Genomic DNA, 18322 nt, shown 5'->3' on the forward strand with positions numbered 1-18322 from the left:
GAAGAATCTCTGAAGGCCTGCCATGTGCTCTCAGGCACTGGGATGGAAGGCTACACAGCCCTGCCCTCAGGGAGCTCTCATGCTGCAGGCTGAGGAGAGAGAGGCCCCACAGGCATCCTGTCTGCCTGGATCTGCTCTCTGATGATGGTGATAGGCAGTTTGATTGCCCGCTCTAACTCCATCCCTGGAAGGCCTTCTAGAAAAGAAAGGACCAGGTGTTCCAATCTGGAAGGAGTCCTAGATAGTCTCTAGTCAAGCCTCTTTGTTTTCTGTAAGAGAAAACCTAACCCAGAGAAGGGAAGTGGTTTGCCCAAGTTCACCCAGCTTCATAGCAGCAATGGGACTTCACTCCTTCTCTGCCCCACAATTTGCCAGCTGAAAAAGGGGGTTGCTAGTCACCTTCCACCAAGCTTCTAGAGGCAGCTCACAACCTACAGGGCTATTAGAGAAACACGAGGAACCTCTCTGAGAGAGCAAAACAGCAGTAGATGCTGTTGAGTCAACAAAGGAAACATGGAAGCAGTGTAGTCTAAGAGCTGAGAGTCAGACCACCTGAGTTCAAGATTCTGGTTTCTTCACTTAAAAGCCGTATGAACTTAAGCAACTTTCTTCATCTCTCTAAACCTCATCTCATCTGTAAAATGATGACAGCGATGTTCCCTTAGGATTGTTTTAAGAAATAAATGAAATATACATCAAGTGCTTAGCTCAATGCCTAGAATGAAGATGTGTTATTGGGATCAAGGATTCCTCGAGTGGGCCCTGCTCAGGGATGTTTGATGTCCACAAGCCCGTGGAGTAAGACCAGGGGCTTCAACTGACATCTCACTGTTGTACTTCTCTAGTTCCAGGAGCCCCGGAGGAGCGGCACAGAGCGGGAGAGTGTGGCGAGAGAATGAAGAGACCAACCGCCCGGGAGAAGCATGAGGTGGCCGTGTGGCACTCGGTTTAGAGGGCTTCGGCTGGCGGCGGCCCCATGGGCAGCTCTGCTGGCACTGGGCCTCCCTGGTTGGGTGTTGGCTGTCTCGGCCTCGGCCGCCGCGGTGGTCCCCGAGCAGCATGCCTCCTCCGCCGGGCAGCCACCCCTGGACTGGCTGCTCACAGACCGGGGCCCCTTCCACCGCGCTCAGGAGTATGCTGACTTCATGGAGCGGTACCGCCAGGGTTTCACCACCAGGTACAGGATCTACAGGTGAGTGGGGGCTCCCAGCCCAGACAGGGGCTTCCCTCACAGCCCAACCTGGGCAGGCGGGGCCCCAGCCACACACCAGCTGCCACTCTCGCAGCCTGAACTGAAAGTGAGAGCTGGGGAGAAGCAGGCAGGGAAAAAAGCCTACCATGTTGGTTTTTAAAAAAAGAAAGAAGAAAACACACAAGCTGGAAAACCTGCTGATGACTCCTGGGGAACTTAGCAAAAGGGTTTCTATTTATAGGTTGTGCTGCTTATAAATTGAGGACAAATCTGGCGGCACAGAGTCAGCGTGTGGCCCAGGCTATGCAGGAGGTCAGAGTCAAATGCTGGGGCCGGGTTTTAACTAATGGGTTAGATTCTTTTATGAGTTGTAATTACCTAGACATGCAAATGAAGGAAGGCAGCTCCAGCTCCTGCCTCAGAGGTCTGGGGAGCCTTGCAGGGTCACAGCCTCGGCTGGCCTTGCGCGTGGAAGTGGGCTGTGTCTTCCTGGCCCCTCAGGCCGGTCCTGCGGAGTATCAGAGCTCACAGTCAAACATGAGACCCTCCTGTTCCATCTGATGAGGGAGAAGCCAGGCACACATTCCCAGCTGCTGGACCAGCACTTCAAAAGCAGAAAGTTTCTCGAAATCCTCACCTGGCATTCTGGTGAGCCTCGGGGCTCCCACAAGTGCATCCTTTAATTCAGACCCTTCATCCCTCTGCCCACTTGCCCCCTCGTCCTCCTTCCCTTTTCCTCCTCACTTCACCCATAATCTTTAGACTACCTACCCTGGGAGCTTTGCTGAATTTTTCTTTTTTATTAAAGACATTTGTTTTCAAATTACAAATTAGTTTCTAATGCAAAGAGAGAGAGAGAGAGAGAGAGAGAGAGAAACATGAAAAAGCACAAAGAGAAACAAAACCAGAAAATCACCTATTCTTTTAGCATCTAGGAATTGTTTGGCACATGATTCATTTCCAGTCATGCGAACATACTAAAGTTTTTGGCCCTCTTGCTAGATCTAGCATTTTATAAACCTTATGCACATTAACTTGTTTAATCCTTCCAACAGCCCTGTGTTGGAAGAACAATTATTCTCCCCCTTGTACAGAGGAGGAAATTGAGGTCCAGAAAAGTTAAGGAACTTGCTGAAGGGCACACAGGTAGTAACTGATGCATCCAGGATTCACTGCCCAGTTGTCAGACTCCAGAGTCTGGGTTCTTAAAATATCTTTAGAGGTATTTTTCTGTTTCTGAGCTTTTTAACTTCTGCAATAAACATACAGTCTGTTTAGGTTAGTACAGAGTCTCAGATACAAGGTTTCAAGGTATTTAGCACTGGAAGATTCCCAAATGGTAAGAGCAGCCATTTATAGAGGCCTTTCTCCTGGTACATGATTCCTACACTCGGATGGAGAGAAAGGTCAAGGTCAGGTGTGAGGGTCTGGTGTTGATGGGTGCTTGATGGGGCACAGAAACAAAATCCTGCTCTAGGAATAGTCTGCCCAGCTCTCCTTTCGGCCCCTTCTCTTCCACTCTGCTTGGATGCCGTCTGGTCTTGGAAGGGACTGCAGTTCACACTCTGCTCTGGGGGCTCTGGTCCTTGCCATCCTCCAAAGACTGCAGTGGAAATTCACATAGGGCCACTGAGGCAGAGTGGCCAGCTCAGGCTGGGAGGGACTGAGGTAACACCTGCTCAGGTGGAGGTAGATGAGCAGAAGAGGCTAACTCAACCTTCAATAAATATACAAGAAGCTAGACATACGCTTCCCACAAATTTTCTATAAAGTAAATTCAGGGCGATGCTTCTCTTTATCAAAGAATTTCTTTTTCCATCTCTCCAAAAACAAAAGAGAGAGAGAGAAAATCCAGCTTAGAATGTGTTTAAGCAGTGAGTCCAGGAAAACAAGATTTAATTTACCTTAGACTTCTCAGTTTATCCCAGATCTTTCAGAAGCACTGCTATCACTCAAAATATATTTTTAAAATGTATACCAGAACTGAAATATCGGGCTGGGAATCCCAACACCGCCATCCACTTCAGAGGGCTGTGGAGACCAGAAACTAGAGGGAATAAACCATCAGTTTTCTTCTCCCCTCAATAGATTTTTCTTCCTCAAGCCCCAGCCCCAGGCCTGGCAGCCCCCGTATGCCTGAGCAGCCGCTCAGAGCGGGCCCGTGGGGACTGTCTGTAATCACTTCTGCACCACCAACCATTCTATCAGTCGGTAATGGTTTTCTGATCATTTAATGTGACAGGCTCTTACACTGTGCCATTCTGTTTCTCTGGGGTCAGTTATTGCACATGAACCTGTACTTGGGGAAACAGTAACCAGTCATTCTGACAGGAAGGCAGCATTCTGATTTGTGACCCTTTGGTTGGGCGACGAGAGAATGGTCACACACAGCTGGGCCAGGAGCATTCTGGGAGTTTTGCTTTTAGTTATTAAGCAAAATGGTGGATCCATGGATGCTTGTTGTGGGGCTCTCTATCATCCCTGTGGGGTTTCACTTTTATCCCTTCCCCTTTTGTCTCCAGTGGCAATTCCCTCTGGCAAATTCAAGACCTTGATTACTCTGACTAAAGCGAGTCACAGAAAACTGGCAAAACACACATTGAGGGTCATTCTCAATGACCAGAAGGGCATTTTGTCTAGAGGGGGCAGAGAGAGAAAAAGCTTACAGAGACTATCGGAAATGTTCTGTTGTGAAATATTGGGTCGTGAACAGAATTGGTGTTTCATTGAATTCTTTAAGAAACGTTTTGGTACAGAGAAATCAAAGGGTACCCACGTGTGCCTTCCATATAAGGAAGGAGATGAACGGTGATGGGGAGGAATAAGGCTTGCCAGGGGGGCTGGGATATTTGGCGTAGAATCACATGATACTTGGTTACTAAACACAACAGGAGAGAGACCCGCCTTCCCTTCTAGTTGTGTGAACAGATCACAACTATTGCACAGCGAGTTTCTAATATTAAGCTCCGAATCCTCCCTATTCTTCTTTGGACATCGGAGTGTGCTCTCACTTTAAGGAGATGACTCGTCGTCTTAGAATAGCTCTGGCCTTTCTAACCATGGGCCCCCGTGGAGATTGTTGCTCTCTCCATTTCAAGTTTGCATTTAGGTAGACATAGGTGCTTCAGAGAGAAGGTTCTGGAGCCAGATGACTTGGGTTCTAATCCTGGAGGTGTAGCTTACTAGCTGTATAATGTTGACCAAATTATTAAATTTCTCTGTTTCCCAATTTCCTTATTTGTAAAATCAGGACAATAATAGTGCCCGCCTAATGGAGTGATGTAAAATTAAATGATTTCATTGATGTAAAACACATAGAACAGTGCTTCATAAATATTGCCTACTGTTATTAGATTGTCCTCAACAAATATTAGCCAATGCAAGAATGGTAATGAGATGAGAGCCATGGGTGCTATCTTTGTCATAATGTCTGCTGAGGGCTTAGCATTCAACAACCTATATTAGAAGGAGAAAAAAATTGTTCTCATGCTTTCCTGTTTAAAGTATATTAACCCGATGCCCCTCGATCCATCTCTGCTGGGAGAGAAACTCAACTGGAGAAAGAATGAATCTTTTCTGGGGCACACTTTTACTGGTCTTGTGGGCTACAGAGGGAGCTAGATGGTCTCCAGCATGTTTTAGAGTCACCGCAGGTAAAGATCTTTTTCCTAAAGTCAGGAATGGTCAACTGAGCAAGCCTTCCTTAGGACATCCTACAGAAACTAGTCACTGCCAGCTGCCTGGTCCTAGGCATGAAGTGAACAATCTCAGGATGGCACCATTGTGAGAAGAGAGACAATATGCACTCTTGTTAAGCCTTCCTAAGTAACAGGATGGGCTTGGTCATCTCACCCAATTTTTGGCAAGCTTTTGAATTCCATTAACCAACCTCCCAGCATGTCTCCAGCCCTGTCAGGCCAGGATCTGAACAATCAGCCCACTTCTCAGACACTATTAACAGGCTAATGGTAAGAGCTATAAGAGCAGAGATCCTGTCTCGAATTCCATTTGTGACCCCCAAGCCCACCCTCCTTGCTCCACCCCATGGCCCCCACTACAATAAACACTCTAGTATCAACATCTCACAGAAGTCCTATGAGGCAGATGGGGGCAATTATGGTCCAGGGCAGTGAGATGGACGTGGTCAAGGTCGGAGAGGTCATTGCCAGAAATAGCACTCAGGGCTCCCGACCTGACGTCTCCTGCTCATTACCCTAGACTACACCACTTCCCTTTGACTGGTAAGTGCATCTTCATCATGACACGCAACTTAATCAGGCACCTAAATTGAGCTGATGCAAATGTAAATATGGTTTCTCGAAACACTCTAGCGGTAATGTTCCATTCTCTCTTTGCTACAAATCAAAGTAATGAGCAGTCTGTTTTTTCTAATTTCTTTTTGTATTAAGGCTTTAATAGAGAGATAATCATGAGATTGGAAAAAATCCAAGCCACTATGATGAAACACTTAAAACTCGGAAAGAATAAATTAAAATTAAGAGAGAAAGTTAGAAATCCTACAGAACAATGAGTGTAATATGGTGGTTAAGAGAGAATCAAGGCTAGGTATACTTCCAAATTATTGGCCGTAGTCATTATTACCTCCATTTATATCTGCCTCTTTCTTAGAAAGGAAGGGTCTGGGGATACATTAGAAGTCTTTGGGGAGGAAAACAAATAAACAAAAAAAGAAATTAGTAGATATCTTCATTGACAAGAAGGGACATTATATTCTGATCATATTCTGGGCAAAGTTTGCAAATTTTGAGAACCAAGGTAGAACAAAGCTGAAAACCAAGAGGGTGGACTGGTACCCAGACGTAAGTGGTGTTGAGGCAGGAAGGTATTCTGGCAGGTGCATCTGAAACATCCAATAGGACAAGCAGGGGTCCAATCAGAGGACGTGGTGAACGTGGGCAGTGGAGGCAAAAGAACTTTTCAGCAGGCAGGAGAGCTATATCCCCAAGAGAAGACAATCTGTTTGCAATTCATCAAGATGAAAAATAAGATTTGGCAATAGCTTACATGTGAGGGAAGTGAGAAATAAGAAAAACCAAATATTTGATCCATACTGCTTCAAGTGTGGTCTGTGAACCAGCAGCATTGGCATTACCTGAGAGCTGGTAAAATTGACAGAACCTCAGGCCTCACCGCAGACCTACAGAATCAGAATCTGTATTTTAACAAGAGCCCCAGAAGAACAGTATGACTTTAAAGCTTAAGAAGTACTGTGTTTGATTACACTGAGTGCTTGGGAGATGATGAGGAGAGCAGGAGTGCCTAGGGTGGAAAAGGACAGCAGGCTTAATGGTAAGGCAGCATCCCCCATGATGCATTTGAGGTAGTGAGGATATTTACAAGAGATATTACAAATGAAAGAGAACAGTAGTCAAGGGAGGTTAAACTTAGGTGTTATTAGTGCCGAGGCACACAAACTCCTAAGAATAGACCCAGAAGCAGGGAGAAAAGTTTAAAAGCAGAAGAGGCTGGAAGGCCCAGAACCAGCCTGTGGATGCCTCCTGGGAGATGGAGAGGCGAGGAGGCAGAGAGCAGCTGTGGAAGCAATCACAGGACGAGCTCCAGAGCTGATTCATCACCCAGACCACGTCTCATGGACTAACTGATTTGGATAAACAGCAAACCCTGGGAGAGGCACCATCTCCAACTGAGAGACCACAATCCACATACATAAACCAAAGGCAACCTCTGCTGCCCTGGGTAAGTCCCAGCAATTTCCTAGGCATTCATGACAGCTCCTGAGGTGGAGCAGGGCTGTGTTATCACACAGCTGCAGGGCACCACAGGGAAGCCGTGGTTCTCAGGTGAGCGTGGACGGGAGAGGCAGGGAAGGAGGTGGGCCTTTCGGGAGAAACGATGATCACCAGAGTAAACTGGGTGATCTCTGTGCTCCTCACTGGGTTTATAGTTTAACAAGGGAGTTCCTTAAGATGGAAGGAGAGAAAGGAACGGTGCACACACTAGAAAACAGCTTAGAGAAAAGTGTGAGACAATGTGGTAGTGCAGGCAAGTATGGTTACAGGCACCATTTCTCAGTCCACGGAGGTGAGTAGGAGAGAGACAGAACAAAATGTTCAGAATTTGCTTTATCAAGAGTTCAGTGATGGCTAAATGTATAGCACCTCTGATACATAATATGCAATGTAGGCTGCAGACCCAATATAAGGCCTTCGCCCAAGGAGTTTCAGTCTAGAAGTCTCAGGTGACGAGTTCCACAAGGGGCTTGCATCAAGCCTGCATATCTTCATCCTTGTACAGAATCCTATCTCCATCTCTGACATGGAAAATACCGCACGAGTGCAACAGACCTTTATGACGCTTCTGTTGTGTACAAAGAACTGAATGAGAAAGTGTTCTGGTCTCTTGGAGCCAGGAGAAATAGCACATAGACAAACAACTACAATTCAAGAGCATAGGAAGGGCAATATTCAATCAATCAGTACTTTTGAGGGCCAACTCTAGGCTTATGATTCTACAAGATTCTGATAATAAACCATGAACAAAGAGGACACAGTTCTTGATCTGATGGAATTTACACATAAGTACATTTGGAGAACGTGCTAGATTACTCTGCATAGAAAGGTCAAGGAAAGCTGGAATAAAAGGTGAGGTATAGGCCCAGCTCTGATGGGTGAGTGGAAGCCCTCCAGGTGGAGAAGCTGGAGAATGGTGTGGTAGGCACACGGGCAGTATAGCCACAGGCAGGGGAGCACAGGGTGTGGTTTAAGAACTGAGCTGCCAGCCCATGTGCCTAAGGCAAATGTCAAGAAGCATGTGACTGTGTCCCTTTTTCATCTGCTCTACCCCACCCTGTTACTTCTGCCATGTCTTGTCCCTCCAAAATGCCAAAAGGGACTCTTAGACAGTGATTTCTTCCAAGGTGCAATTTCGAAAAACTCTCACCAGGAGGGGAATGTCATTTTTCCTGTATCAGGGGTGAGTAAAATGAAGGAAAAGTAATTGCATATCTGGAGAAGGAAGGACCAAAGGCAATTGGAAAACTGGAGTGTGACTATTCACCTGGTGAGAAAATGGCAAAGAGTGCCTTAAGGTCCTATGAAGCTACTGGTTCAACTGAAAATCCAGCATCATTTATGCTTAAACAATTGAATTCAGGTAAGCTTACCACACTGTGTATTTTCTTACTTGGTCCTCTTACAGGTATTTATGGAGCATCTCTTTTGTGCAATGCATTATTCTGGGCACTACATCAGGCTACAAAAGCTAGAGAAAACAGGGTTCTACTGATTTCCAGGGGTTTGGCAGTCTAGTTTGAGTGACAGCACACACACCAAAAAACACTGGAATGTAGCATCTCAATAACTGGGGAGAAGAAGTCATTTAGTACGCTCTCAGTGATGGATGGATAGATTTGGTCCATGGATGCCAGTCCTAGGTTCCCCCAGGACCAAATGACCCTTGCCCTACATTTTCCCATGTCTTTTGGGGCTAAATCGAGGTTATCCACCCTGGCTTGAAATAGGATTGCAAAGATGGTCTGTAAAGAGAAAATGTAAAAAGAAAAATGTGCAAGAAATGAAGGGAAAATCTGGGAAAGCCAAGGGGAGAAGGCAAGACTGGTTTTGTTTTCAGATGAGATTTAGTAGAGAGATCTTGAGTCAATCAGGCAGAAAAAAAGAGGATTAATTTTTGCTTCGAGAAATAATTAATTTTATTCATGAATGAATTGCTACTTAGAGACGTGTATATGTAGGAAAGAGTGAGGTAGGCTTAATCTAGAAACCATCACGACGCAGATGCAGGCAGACAGGGACACTGGCTACTTATGCGGTCTTTTCTTTTTCTTTTCATTTTTTTCTCCTCCAGAGAAGAGCTTTTTCTGGGTCAGTGATTCTCAATTTTTTGTTCTTTATTCAGCTTCTGCTACATTTATCCCACCTCAGCGCTTCCCACATCTCCCACAAGAAAATTATTTCAGTCCATGTTGCTTAGAACAGTGAGTGGCATGTGGCGGGGCATTTATTCACTCAGCACATATTTATTGAGCATCTGTGTGTGCTGGCCACTCCCACAAGTGCTGGAGACACAGCCATGAATGACACATGGCCCAGGCTACAGGGAGCTCTGCCCTCAAGGAGGACCCATGGGAGCAAGTGGTTGGAAGTAGGCTGAGGTCTGTGAACCAGTAAAAAGTGGCATGTGAGGAGTTTGGTTCCCATGTCAATCATCCATCTTCCCCTCCAGGATTAGAAAAAGTGAACGCAATCATAAGGAGCTGAGGGAAGGTGGGGCAGATTTATTACCCTAAAGCTGGGCTGGAGATGAAGGTTTGGATCTGAGTTTGAGACAAGGATTCCTATCTTTACAATCCATCACTCACTCAAATGGAAGACAGCTGGAGCCCGTTGGTCCATCTGACTGATTTGCTCGGCCCTAAGTGAAGCAACTGGAGAAGGCATGGCTGCGTACTGTGTATGGGTTGGGCAGGTGGCCTCAGATGGAGCTCCACCAACTGAGCTAATTGTGAGGAGGAGGAAACCCTCAAAGGGACTGCCCACTGGAGAGCATGGATGTCCAAGAGCCAAAAGCTTTTTGTCAGGAGAGATCTCAGTGCATTGACTACACAATATTGATGCCTGGACACAGGACAGCAGGCTCTCACCAACCTCCCCGACTTCCCCATGGGATAAAAAGAGTAAGGGAGCAAGGAAAATAGATTGTTCTGAGAGGGCAAACGCGTTGGCCAAAGTTTCTATTTAACTTAGGGAAAGAAAGCAAAGTACTTCTTCTGTACTATGAAATATTAATAACATTAATGTGTAATAATAACTATATATGTTGAGTGTTCATCAAATGCCCAACATTTTACTAAGTTGTTATGTATATATGCTAAAATCATTCTTAGGAGAAATCTACAAGGGAGATACCCTTTGTATACATATATTACAGATGAAGACACTGAGTTTTAGAGGGTGTCACACAACTGGCAAGAGGAAGTGCCAACATTCAACCCATATAATAGAGGATCTGACCACTAAGTGATTATTATTGAATCAAATACATATTCTGAACCTGGAATTCTTAATGCTTTGAGAGAATGGTGCTTCCAGTTGTAACCACCTGTGTTCTCTGCCCCTCCTACTCTTTCTTTTGGCATTCCAGTAGATCTTTGGGATATAGAAGATGGGGGTTGGAGAGTGGCTCATCCCACTCAAAGACCCTGCAGGCCTCTGTTTCCACCAGAGATCTCCACCTGCACTTGGGCTCTGGGGAACCCTGAGTGGGAGGAAGTTACAGATGGGTGTTCCTGAAGCAATTCACCCACAGCAAATTCTGTATGTGTCGACTTTGCACTGCCGGTGTTTTCCTATAAGGGTGCAGTGTAAATTGAATTTCCATAAATTGAATCCTCTACTAGAGGGACACTTAATGACATTTCCAAAATGCGGTATCTTATTTTTTGCCTGGCAATGGCTTATAAAAATTCAGTGTTAAGTAAATCTCTAGCCCCTGACTTTAGGATCAGGTAGCTACTGACTTGTAAGCACACATATCCACTTGGAAATGTCTTATATTTCGAGGAATATTTTCATAAAGCCAGAAGAAACCTTTGGGGATGCAAATAACCTCTGCTCATTGGGCTACTTCGCAAATTTAGATTTTCTTACAGTGACAAGTTTGGTATATGCTCTGGGTCCCTTCCGCTTACCCTTGGCCCCCACAGCACCATGGAATCAGATGAAGCGTGGAAGAGACCTACAGGCTGGGACTCCTGGGTCACTTTTAGGATTTGTAGATCCAGGTGTGGGCAGGTTAGGGCTGTCACACCCAGGACGTGGTTTGGGGCAGATGCTGGAATCTGGCAGAGCTCCCTCCGCCTGCCGTGTTTTCCTCTCTGCACCTGTTTAACGCTTCCTGGTTGTGCTGCCGTGCCAGGCTCTCCCCTGAGCCCAGAAATGGGCCTCTTCTCCCTCCCCCATGCAAAGAACAAACAAGCTCCAGACGTCAGAATGAGGCAGGGTGAGCAAGGAGTCTCACTGGCCAGGCAGGAGGCCCTGTGGCAGGAAAATGAGGTAGCCAGAACCAGAGCTGCTCCAACCCCTTCATTACCAGCCCCAGGGCCTTGGAGAATTCTCATTTTTCTTGTGTGTCAGGAGAGCCCGTGCCTTACCTGGGGACATGTTAGTGACGGAGGAGGGACAGGAAGGAAGACACTTTGGGGAGTGAGCTCTCCTTGATCCACAGAGGCATGTAAACACCTAATGATCCCTTGACATGGGCTGCATGGTTGGTTTACTAGTAACGGAGGTAAACTTTAACACCATAAGCCAGTCTTTGCTCGTTTGGGTCTGTATATGTTCTAAATTGTGAGTCTGATGAAGACAGAGTGGAAAGGAAGGGAGGCTGTGCAAGTCCTTTAATGTCCACCTCAGTCATCGAGAAACAGACTCAAATGGGACTTGGTAGAAGAAATGTGGCTTTAGAGGCTGATAATACGTTCTTTTGTCTTCTGTTACACTAAGTAGAACAATGTTCGTTTTGCTGCCTGCAGGCCAGGAGATGAAATCTGGGAACTGCAGACTCAGTGCTTGGCCTGGGACAAGAGGCCAAAGCTGCAAAGCCAGACAGTGTCTGGCTGTGGAAGGATGCCTGACCATGGGGGATGCCATAACAGAACTGAGTGATGCTTGAATCTGTGAATTAGAAGGAAACTTTAAAATCACCTGTTTCCTACCCAAAGCGGATGCCACTCTACAAATCCCCAGGAAGGTCAACCATCCTTGGCTTGAGCAGTTCCAGTCCTGCGTGCTCATTGAGGCCCATTTCCATTCAACAGCCCCAAACACTATAGAGATCTTTCTGAAACTGAATCACAGTCTTTCTTACCATAATTCCACTTACTGGTCCTGACTCTGCTTTCTCTAATTTCTGTTAAGTCTAAATGCTTCTTCTTCACGTCAGGTCTCTAGATATTTGAAGGTCGTTATTACTCACCCCGATTCTTAGACTTCTTAGCACTCCAGAAGTTCTTTCCTCTCCCCCCTCCTCTCACATTCTCTCTTTCAAGCTGTCCTTTTCTCTTTTTCCTGACTCTTCCTTTTCCATCTTTCTTCATAAAGACAATGTAAGAAATTTATTTTGACATAAGATTTTCTTCCTGAACAAATTCTGGCTCCTAGGGAGCTTGCTTGCTTGCTTGCTCCTCTTTCAAAATACTCAAGAACTTTGTCACCGATCAGTATCAGTTGCCCATTCTGGAGTCTCTCAGATCAGGCATTTTCCTCTCCACAGATTTCTTTCACGTCTTGAATTCTGTGCAGCTCTTGAAGGTTAGTGACGGTGGATCTAGGTCTTAGGCACACCTCAGAACTGTGGGGACCCTGCTCTGGAACTGAAGCATCAATGCTTTAAGAAAAGTTGGAAATACATGCTGAGCAAATGGTGAGAGGATACAGGTTTTTCAGTGAAGTTAAATTCAGGGAAAAAAATCCTAACTTTTCCCCCAGCTTCTCAAAGAATTGCATCCACCTCCCACTTGATTTGATTTTGGACCGCCAGATTGAGTTTCTGTGATGAAACCATAGCCAGAACTGCACTCAGCAGGTTTCATATACACTTTACTCTGTCTCCCCTGTTCTTTGCCGTGCTTCCCGGTATGACCAGCCACTTGGCTGCTATAACTCCTGCCTCTTCCTCGTCCCCATCTCCCACTTGAGTCGTTTGGCTTCCATCTCAGAACCATCTTTCAAAGCCAGTCTCTTCTCTTTTCTCCTGGCTTCGTTTACCACTTGGACTTTCTTCTCTTCTCCTATCCAACCTGCCTAAAGTCCTCTTTTGGTCTCTCTGTACTCAAAGGATAAAACCCAAATGCATTTTCTTAGCATGAAAGTCCATTCCAAATCCATCCATTCACTATGTCAACAAATATTCAATGAATATGGACCCTGTTCCGCTGATTATGCCCCACCATTTCTTCCTACTTATCCTTTATTCCAGCCTCAGGGAACATCTCCAGATTCACCAGACACAGAAGGCTCTTTCCATGCCCTGTTCCCTCTTCCTGCAAAGCTCTTTCCAGTTTCTCTGCCAGCTGAGTTCCTACTTGCCTTTCAAAGCCATTTAAATATCACCTCCCTATGAAATCTTCCTTGGCTCCTGCAAGAGAGTTAGTTTTTCCTACTTATGATTCCCCATCAGTCTGTTCATATTTCTGCTATAGAACTTATTTTGTGCATTCATTTATTTGTTTACCTATCTCTATTTGCTCTTCACTTGGCTCTGAGCTCCTTCAGGCAAAGAACACGTTTTATTTTGTCTTTATATCTCCAGCTCCCAGTACCATGTCAGCCACATGTAAGGATATCATAAGAGAATGAAGCCCCTCAGTAAGGGGAGGATGTTCTGGCACTGAATTAGATGCAGCAGAAAGTCAGTGGCTTTAGTTTAAATGGAAGCTCTGATACTTCTAGCCATGTGAACTTGGACAAGTTATTTTGCAGGTGAGGCTCATTTTTCTCATAAGTAAAATGGGTAGAATAATAGGACTTGCTTTATAGGACTATTTGGTGATAACCAAAAAACAAATTTGGTTTATTTCAAGATGAGCGCTTATTCTTTTTGTGAGGAGTCTCCTGAGAATAAATGTGGAAAATCATAGAGTGGGCAATCTTTAGAAGAGGAAAGAAGAGAAAATGCAGAGAGGTTAATTGAGAAAGAAGAAATAAAGAAGGGGCAATCTCACTCTGTCAAACCGTTTCTACTGCGATCTCCATACACAATTAAATTTATCACTTAAAATCCACATACTGTTCTCCCTAACTATAGCCTGCTATCTATTCATTGACTTTATAGTTATAGATAGTCCCAAGTAAATCCTTAGCAGTGACGGATGCTTTCGCAGTAGAGCACGACTCACATGCCATGATCCCACAGCATAGAAGTCCAGACCTCAAGACCAACACCATTTCCATCTAGACTCAGAAAACAAGAAGAAGAGAGACCTCATATGGGAATGTTACTGAGCTGAGGAGAAATGGGAGCATGGATGTTTGACCATAAAGACAATAAAATCAGGTAATTGAAAGGGACCCTTATCCAGCCAGGCAATCAAACCAAGAGTGAAGATTACTTTGTCAGGCTGGAATGTGAGATTGGCAAGATCAAGGCAGTATTAGTCAGAGCAGGCTAACTACTGGAACAAACATTCCCCAAATCTCAGTGATTTAATGCAAGTTTTTTTTTTTTTTTGCTCATGTCCAATGTAATTTATGGGAGAGTTAAAAGGAGGTTGCTTCATGAAATCATTCAGGACAAAGACTCCTTCTATCTGGTCACTCTGTCATCACCCAGGGTCTCAGAGTCCTCTTCTGGGAGGTCTTATGGTCTAGGCCCGGGCTCACATTCCACTGGCCAGAACTCAGTCACACGGCTACACTTAAATGAAGAGGAAGCCGGGAAAAATAGTCTGTGAGCCCAGGAGGAAAACAGAAATAGCTTAGAGCACAACTTTCTAGTCTCTGCCACAAGGGGTGGAATGCAAGAAGAAAGTGAAATGCAAAGCCCTAAATTTAAGTTCAAATTTCACAAATGTAGGATATAGGAGGCCTGGTTTAGCTCTGAAAGAAAATATCTAGGGTTGGAAAAAATGTGGGGTTCTGGTCGACCATACTATTTTTGTCTTAAAAAAAAAAAGGAATGCAATATTCAGATGCATTAATAAAGGAAATATGTATAAGAGAAAGATCATGGACTATCTTCACTTTTCGTTAGCTTTGTGTCCTTAAATTGTCTGAGCCTCAGCTAGCTCAGCTATAAAATAGGACTAAAGCTTGTGGTGTGTATCAGTGTATCAATTAGCTATTGCCACAATTATGGATATAAAAATAACCTCAAAACTCAGTAGCTTAAAACAATAATCATTTATCTCACTCACGTATCTGTAGGTTGGCCGCATTAGCTGTGCTTCAGGCTGCAGGTTTGCAAGGCGGCCATTAGATCTTTACTCCAGTGATGTTTATTATGGGTCTCAGGCTGAAAGGGCAGCACCTGAAGCTACATGGGGGAAGCAATTCTCATGGCGAGGGCAGGGATGCAAGAAGGAGAGTGGCAACATGCAATGCCTCATGAGATCTTGGCCCAGAATTGGCACGCTCTCAGTTCTGTCTGTATTCCTCTATCCAAAGCAAATTCACATAGCTGAACCCAATATCGATGGGGGAGGGAAATAAGCTCCCTCTCTATCAGTGTGTAATACTGCAAAGTCACATGTAAGAGGACATTCTAATACAGGCGAGAATGGGGATTCAATCTACCACAATGACAATTGTAAGATTGTGGTGGTGATTAAAACATATGTAAAGCATCCAGTCCTATGACTGGCAACATAGGGGCTCAGTAAATAGACACTCTGATGATAGTCACAATGATGATGATAATGATGTATTCAGATATTGTATCCTCGTGTACTCTCAGTGGCTCAGAACATGTCTACTGAATTGGGTTTAATTTTGGTTGCCATCTTTAAAAAGAAATACAGTGACAAACTAGATTGCAAGTAGAGAAGTTTGGAGCATAAAGGCCTAGGGATCTGGAAACTGTTTTGAAGGAACTAAAAATATCTAGTCCAAGGAAGAATGGCCCATATAAAAAGTAAATGCACCCAAATGCCAGAAGGGCTGTCTCCTTGCAAAAGGAATCAACTTGTAGAATAATGGAAGGAAGTGCCAGTCTGGGGGAATTCTCTTAGAGTTAAGTAGATAATGGGAAGCCTGTGGACATTTGCTGAGGAGAAGCGTGGCATGGGCTGTTGGCTTGCTGAGTGAAGATGAGCACAACAGGAGGTGCAGAGTGGTGAACAGAGCTATTTTCTCCACAGTGGAACAGATGAGCTGTGGGGAGCAGGATGGGAGGTCAAGGCAGAGCTGGGGTTTCTGTGTCTGATAGATCTTAGCTCCCTTTTCAGTTCCTTCTGGTGTCATAGATTCACTGGTCCTTCATTCCAATGTAATATTGGAATGTATTTCATGTTGACTCTACAAGCACACCACTCTCAGTACCCTCTCCATGCCCCGGAGCCCCAACTGGGCAGCGTGAGATTCGCCAGCGGCGATCTCCTCCTCCTCCTGAAGCTTGAGTCTCCCCTCCCCATTTCTCCCAATCAGCCTTAATTAAACTGTTTGAAAGCTACAGCTTGATTTTAATTAGTGCAAAATTGGGAAGATTAGAATGAAATTGGCCAATCATTGTTTATGGGCCGTTGTTTGAGAACACAGCAGGCTGCTAAATTACCTCCATGCCAGGCTTCTTGAATTCTTCTAGACAGTGGGAAGGATGGGGACACTGGGGCATTGGCAGAGGGCTAGCCTCATTTCTGCTCTTGTGCCTCCTAGAGGTGCAGGGGCGGACATATTATTTAACCAAAGGGCTCCTGGATTGCAGCCTTCCTGCCTGGGGATTTCTCCCTGCTGCAGTGGTGAATGAGGAGAAAGAATTTCCTGGAAAGTACGAAGAAGGTGTACAGTGGTCTCTGAACTTGAGCACAGGTCATAGACAAAGACAGAAATCATTTTTAACATGATCTGGGTTCTCATCAAACTCTGCCACTGATCAACTGAGACTGGCGTCCCCTCTCTCAGTTTCTCTGTCTCTTTGTTAACCTATAAAGGGTTAATAGCTGAGTAATGATAGTTCCTCTTTCTCTTTCCTGAGGTCCTCACATAGATAAAATAGTTGAGCTTGTGTGAAAATGTGTACAATTTTTTTAAAAAACTAAAGGAAAGCTCCACACCAATATAAGAGATTATGGTTTTTTTTTTATAATTTCTTTTTATAGCTCATATTAATCATGTCTTATTCATTATAGCAGTAAAGGCTGTAATAGCCAAGTACATTACAGTAATCTGTTGTTGAGATAGAAATCTCCTCATGATGTGAAGTGTCTGGAAATACTGCTTTCTGTATAAGAGCCAAAGCATGGTATATCTCCCAGCCTCCAAAATGTCCAGCTAAAGAACATGAAGGCATCTTAGCTGAGCTGCTGACGTAAATAACTGGTATCCCTCAATGTCTATGTTGGCCAACTCGTTCATGTGAATTTTTCAAGATGAAGAATGTGAGCCTTGTGGGAAAAAAAGTGGTCATGTCTTATCTTGGTGGATTGAGTTCTGTGATGGGAGCAGTAACCCCGGATGTGAGGTCTATCAGTAGAAGGGGGAAGAAAGAGAAGGCTTCTCTGCGTCTGGAACTTGCAGGAAGAGAGCAGTACTCAGTGGCGTTTACTGAGACCCCTGTGTCAAATTGGCAAGTCTCAAGCTAGTTAGGGAAAGGCAACTCTCCAAGAGAAAGGTGGGCTCTGAGAACAAAGATGTTTGCATTTATCCAGAACTGGGTTGGTGGGTGAGAATTTTTTTCCATGATCATTGGTTGGCGGTTTACATAGACAAAGTTAAGTCACAGGAAAAATGACGAGAAAACTATTTGTGTCCTTGGCTTAAGGCCAATCCATCTTTTTTGCTCTAAAGTTCTTAAATATTTTATTCAATGACCTGTCCTGTGTCTCCCTTCATTTTTCAAGGAAAACCAGTTATTTTTTTTTTTTACAAGTATGGTTCATACCAAAACAACCTTTTGGAGAATGTAAGCTTGTCCCTTTCAGCACTGCAGTCCCTTTGAACCGTAAAGGTTGGAGGAAGATACCCTCCCGAAAAAGGTTATCGGAAATATATCAGGAGGGCCAAAGAATAGAGAAAGGCAATATTCCCCACCGTGACAGCCTGTTCTCTCTGTCATTGTTTTCAAAGTGGTGCTTGGAGCTGTGCATCCTGGGCTCCATGCTGCCTTAAGGCTTCTCCCCAACCTCTCAGGGAGCCCTAGGACCTATTCTGAGAACTGCCACCTGAGTGAGCAGGTAATGATTGGTTGGCTCTGCAGGAAAGAGCATTGATTCCTTCCCCAGTAAGCCCAGCCTGGAGTCGAACTCAGGAGGAACAAATGGGCTCTCAGCACTCAGGGGCACGGTGACACTGGGATAGGAGGATGCCAAGCCTGCAGGAGTGCCACAGCAGAGTGGGATGGGGAGAGCTGCATACTCAGGATACAGGAAGTAGGACTTTCCAAATGACAGCCATATCGGTGGAATTGGAAATGGGCCTG

At 44.9% G+C, this 18322-nt stretch overlaps 1 protein-coding gene across 3 annotated transcripts in view; it reads left to right on the forward strand.

Annotated features, from left to right (window-relative positions):
* The window catches only part of BRINP2 (BMP/retinoic acid inducible neural specific 2), a 109217-nt gene that overhangs the window by 59252 nt on the left and 31643 nt on the right, over positions 1-18322 (forward strand). For all 3 annotated transcript variants that reach the window (XM_070591361.1, XM_008522153.2, XM_070591360.1), the window contains exon 2: positions 846-1192. In XM_070591361.1, the coding sequence (XP_070447462.1) occupies positions 924-1192 (269 nt within the window). In that variant the 5' untranslated portion in view covers positions 846-923. The remainder of the gene's footprint in view (positions 1-845; positions 1193-18322) is intronic.

Source organism: Equus przewalskii, chromosome 23, assembly GCF_037783145.1.
Source record: "Equus przewalskii isolate Varuska chromosome 23, EquPr2, whole genome shotgun sequence".
Taxonomy (NCBI): domain Eukaryota; kingdom Metazoa; phylum Chordata; class Mammalia; order Perissodactyla; family Equidae; genus Equus; species Equus przewalskii.